We start from the raw sequence: 5,276 nt of genomic DNA, 5'->3' as shown, positions 1-5,276 counted from the left end.
ATGAAATAAATACCTAATAAAAAACAAACAAGGGCTGGTGAGATGGCTCAGTGGGTAAGAGCACCCGACTGCTCTTCCGAAGGTCCAGAGTTCAAATCCTAGCAACCACATGGTGGCTCACAACCATCCGCAACAAAATCTGACTCCCTCTTCTGGAGTGTCTGAAGATAGCTACAGTGTACTTACATATATTAATAAAATAAATCTTTAAAAAACAAACAAACAAAAAACAACAACAAAAACTAAATAAATAAATAAATAAATAAATAAATAAATAAATAAATAAAGGCAGTCACAGGTTGCCTGGCATGAAGATGCAAAAAGAAAATGGTGGATGGTGGACATAAATGGAATACAAACAGAACTTCAGCATGCAAATAAGTTAAGATTTCTACAAGTGGAAATATGTCTCTTAAGCAAACTCTGAGTCTTAGACAGACAGGGACCTGCAATTGTTGAGTTGCAAGCATCTCTAAATCCTGAGGAAAATATTCTATCATGTTTAAATGAAATTTAGAAAATTGCCAAGTGCTTATGTCACAGAGAATGGGTTCTGCTACCAAAACCTCACAGGTGTGATCCTCAACAGAAGCCATATTGGGGAAAAACATATCCTTCCCAGACTGTGGGAAAGACAGAGCGCAAAACTAGAAACACTTTTCTGTGTGGTGATATTTAATTATACATTTACACTAAGGAATCATGATGGTATGGAAACATAGCATGTTCTGTGAACATGCACAAAAGGAAACTAAATGAAGTATGGTGAATGCTAATTCAAAACGTATATATGAATTTGAAACCACCATTCTTGGTCAAACACTTTAACTGAAATCAGAGTCTTGGGTGTCTTATTTCTATGATGATCACTGGGTTCAGCCCAGGTCCAGCGCCAGAGCATGATATAGAAGGAACACATGCAAATAAGCCTTCTCTGTGCCCATGAAAAACAGCTCTGCACTGATCCTGCAGCTCTGACAGAGAAGCTTAGCCCTGGATTCTCAGTTCTTCCTATCCAGTGATCAGAACTGAACAGAGTCCACTCACCATGGACTTCAGGCTCAGCTTGGTTTTCCTTGTCCTTACTTTAAAAAGTAATTTATAGAGATGAGATTCTGTCTGTTGCATGCACATTATAAATAGTAAAAATATTTTGTTTGTTTAGATTCTTTTTTTTTAATTTATTTACGTGACATTTTTCTGACCAGCACTCTTTGTTTGCAGGTGTCCAGTGTGAGGTGCAGCTGGTGGAGTCTGGGGGAGGCTTAGTGCAGCCTGGAGGGTCCCTGAAACTCTCCTGTGCAGCCTCTGGATTTACATTCAGTAGCCATTTCATGGCATGGGTCCGCCAAACTCCAGATAAAAGACTAGAGTGGGCCGCAAACATTTATCCTGATGGTGGTACCGCCTACTATCCAAACACTGTGAAGGGCCGATTCACCATCTCCAGAGACAATGCCAGGAACACCATGTACCTGCAAATGAACAATCTGAGGTCTGAAGACACAGCCTTGTATTACTGTGTAAGACAAGACACACAATGAGCAAATTTTACTGTGAGCTCAAACTCAAACCTCCTACAGAGCATCCAGGACCAGCAGGGGGAGAGAGAGCACACAGAGTTACAGCCTGTAAAATTAAAAAAAAAAAAAAAAAAAAAAAAAAAAAAAAGACTAAAGAGTACCAAGAAAACTGTACCCCAGTTATATCACCCAGTGGGTAAATAGCTAAATAAACTATGACATACTGCTATGTGGAAATAGACTCCTCCAAAAATTAAAGTCAATTACTTAGCAACATCATGGAAAATTGTCCTTGCAGGCAATTATTTTGTTTTGTTTTCTTTTTGTTTTTTCAAGACAGGAATTCCTTGTGTTGCCCTGGCTGTCCTGGAACTCACTATGTAGACCAGGCTGGTCTCGAACTCACAGAGATTAGCCTGCCTCTGTCTCCCAAGTACTGGGACTAAAGGTCTGTGCCACCACCATCTGGCTGATGATAACTGTTTCAAGAGTACAAAGTAATATGTACAATTACAATTATGAAAAAATGAAAAGTGTATTCCTGGGAAAAAATTGTCTCCATCCTCCAACCCANCTTCAAAATATTCGACCCAAAACTGTTCCTGTCTAAAAGAAATGCAGGGACAAAAACAGAGCAGAAACTGAAGGAATAGCTGACCAGACACCAGCCCAACTGAGAGAGATGCAGATACTTACAGCCAAACATTGGACTCAGTTCAGGGATGCCTATGGAAGAGTTAGAAGATGGAATGGAAGATTTGAAGGAGATGGGAACCCCTGAGAAACACCAATATTGTCAACTAATCTGTACACCTGGAAGCTCCCAGGGAATAAGCCACGAGGCAAAGAGCATACACTGGCTGGTCAGAGGCCCCTGGCACACATGGCCTTGTCTGACTCAGTGGGAGAGGATGACACTAATCCTGAAAAGGCTTGATGCCCCAGGGAAGGGAGATCCAGAGGAGGTGAACTTCTCAGTGATGAACAGTTTGGGGGATGTGGGAATAACCCTGGGGTGGGACTGAGTGAAGGCAACATATCAGATGTAAATAAATTAAAAAATTAACTAATTAATAAAAAGGGTCCTGGGAGTAATGAAGGGATGGACTCCTCTTGCCTGGTTTGCAGATCTATAGAGATTCTCTCTAAAAGTATGGTGGGTAGTAATCCTTGAAGTATACAAATATTTATGCAAGTTTCTATTCTCCCATGTATTTTTTAATATTTAACTATTTATCTATTTATTTATTATATTATTTCTGTGTGCCTTTCTGTTGGTCAGTCATTTTTATTTGTCTCTATGTCTCTGTGTTGTTCTGTTTATGTCACTGTCTCTACCTCTCTACCTCTCTCTCTCTCTCTCTCTCTCTCTCTGTTTGTGTGTGTGTGTGTGTGTGTGTCTGTCTCTGTCTCTGTCTGTCTGTCTGTCTGTCTGTCTCTCTTTGTGTGTACTTCTTAAGATAAGATGTCTTTTTCTATCACTATAAACAATAACTTTATTTCTTGATAGACTGATTGGCCACTAATTCTCATGACCACATTGTCTCCAAATGTCAGTTCCTTAATGATTGACTATCAAACCTACCTCATTTTGTAGTTATGCAGAACTACATCCAGATCCCTCTGTTCATGTGGTAAGAACTTAAATCAAAGAACTGTTTCTACAGCCACAGTGCAGATGACTTAAATATAAGTTATAATGTGGCTTGAACAGCATGCAGAGCATCACACAAGGCAGAAGTGAATCTGATTGAGCACCAGGGGCAGATCCTGAAGAACCAAGGAATACTTGAGTCTGTGGAACCATAGACTCAGAACAATGATCCAGGAAGATTCCCTGGTTAAAGTGCTATGGGTGACTCAAGTTAGAGCAAATATGAAAAACAGGCAGAGCTTGTGACCAATGAAGCAGATGACTTTCAATCTCTCCATCACCCTTACAAAGATGCCATGAAACAGACCTAGCACTGACCCAGCTGTCAGTGGTGGTAATAAAATCTGTGTGTGGCTCCAGAACTGAGACATGAGGCCAATGTAGTTCATTAAGTTCAACACAGTTTCTAACCAAGTCAAGGTGAAACCTCTAGTCTTTCTTTATTCCCTCCTAATTTATTATGGTTTAGTTTGTATACTTCCCAAAGAATCCAATAGGCTGAATCATTTTTCCTTTTCTCACACTAATCCCTTTCCTTCTCCCAGGGTTCTAAGGATCTTCTTTACACTGTTCTCCCAGAACCGTGATATAAAGAATGATTGGTTCATTCTCAGTTCTTGTTCCTCATCAAAGGAAGTCATTTGTACCACTTAGAACTCAAATATAACAACACTTCGTGAAGGCATGCTATAATCATATGGGTGGTATCACTAAAAAATAGTAGGAATGTCTAGAGCCATGCCATCCCGAAAACACCAGATCTCATCTAAAAGAGTAAGAGGATATTAGAAACCAGGGGATGATGATCATTCAATCAAAGCATGATGGGACCTGAGAAACAGACAGTTTGACACATTCTCATGGAGTTGTGTTACCTGTGATAATAGCATAGCTGGGACTGCAATACATTGGTTTCCTGAGAATTCTAGAGAAATCAGAGAAAAGGTCTTTGTTTTTATAGGTTCAACAAGATGTCAGGGATCTAGAAGATGCTGGAAGGGACCATCACAGCAGCTTCTACAGAGTGATTCTACATTCTCTGTCCTGCTCTGCCATCATCAGGTCCATCCACCTGTCTGACAACACTGTCTCTGCAAGGGAGATAAGGCTTTAACACCACGCCCACAAAAACTTCACAACCACAACTGCACTAGGGAATGACTGTGTAACTGGACCTGGTCCAGAAAGGCTGATGATGCCAGAGACTGACAATTTTTTTTATTTCATCTCATTTTCCAACACAACATGATAAATGATTTCTAAGATGTTTCCATAATTGACGTCTTCTCAGAGCCAAACACCAAAGTTCCTATAATTTCTATACATTTGTAAAATAGATGTGCATATGTGTACAGCAATGCAGAGAAAGGAGACTTTGGAACCACAGAGCACAGGGTGAAAGATTGCAGAACTAAAGCAAACAGAGGAGTCATGTGTAACTAAATCCCTAAATTTCCATGACAACTACACCAAGAGGACTGAGCTGTCTACAATATATAGAACATCATCACTGCCCCCATCTCACTGCTTTGAATATGTGCCCTTTAATCTCATTCACTGGCCAAAGATGTACAAATATGTGGGTTCATCAAATGGGCTACTTCACTGCTATTTCCCAGTGGTCACCTCAGTCCACTCTGGGTCACTTTTCACAATAACTGTGAGCTCAAACACAAACATCATGTAGGGCACTCAGGGCCAGCAGGGAGAACAAAGAGCACATAAAGCACCTAGTGACTGAGTGTCATAGTCTGTGTGGATATAACTGGAGGAAAGAGAATGTGGGACTCCTTTGTGTCTAGGTTGCCTCTCTACAGGGATTCTCTCTACAAGTACTAGTGTAGTAACACTTGAAATATACAAATGTTTATTCAAGTTTCTGTTTTCCTGTTTAATATCTGTTTTGTATTCACTGGTTTATTTATTATGCAGTTTCTTTCTCTCTGTTAAAGTCTGTGTTTGTCTCTCTGTCTGTTTGAAGATCTGTTTATGTCTCTCAGTCTCTGTCTACCTCTATATATTTGTATCTATCTACTCTATCTCTCTCGCTCTCACTGTGTGTGTGTGTGTGTGTGTACACACACACACACACACACACA

The 5,276-nt window shown here is 40.1% G+C and overlaps 2 gene segments (V, D, J or C); both read left to right on the top strand.

Moving 5' to 3' along the window:
- LOC110306477 overlaps positions 1-5,276 on the top strand; it is a 768,718-nt gene that overhangs the window by 315,522 nt on the left and 447,920 nt on the right.
- Positions 1,049-1,544, top strand: LOC110306486. The segment is given in 2 exon segments: positions 1,049-1,094; positions 1,225-1,544. Coding segments are annotated over 2 exon segments (366 nt in total).

The sequence above is a fragment of the Mus caroli genome, chromosome 12 (assembly GCF_900094665.2).
Source record: "Mus caroli chromosome 12, CAROLI_EIJ_v1.1, whole genome shotgun sequence".
Lineage (NCBI taxonomy): Eukaryota > Metazoa > Chordata > Mammalia > Rodentia > Muridae > Mus > Mus caroli.
The sequence above is the reverse complement of the archived record's forward strand: the minus strand, read 5'-3'. Positions and strand labels throughout refer to the sequence as shown.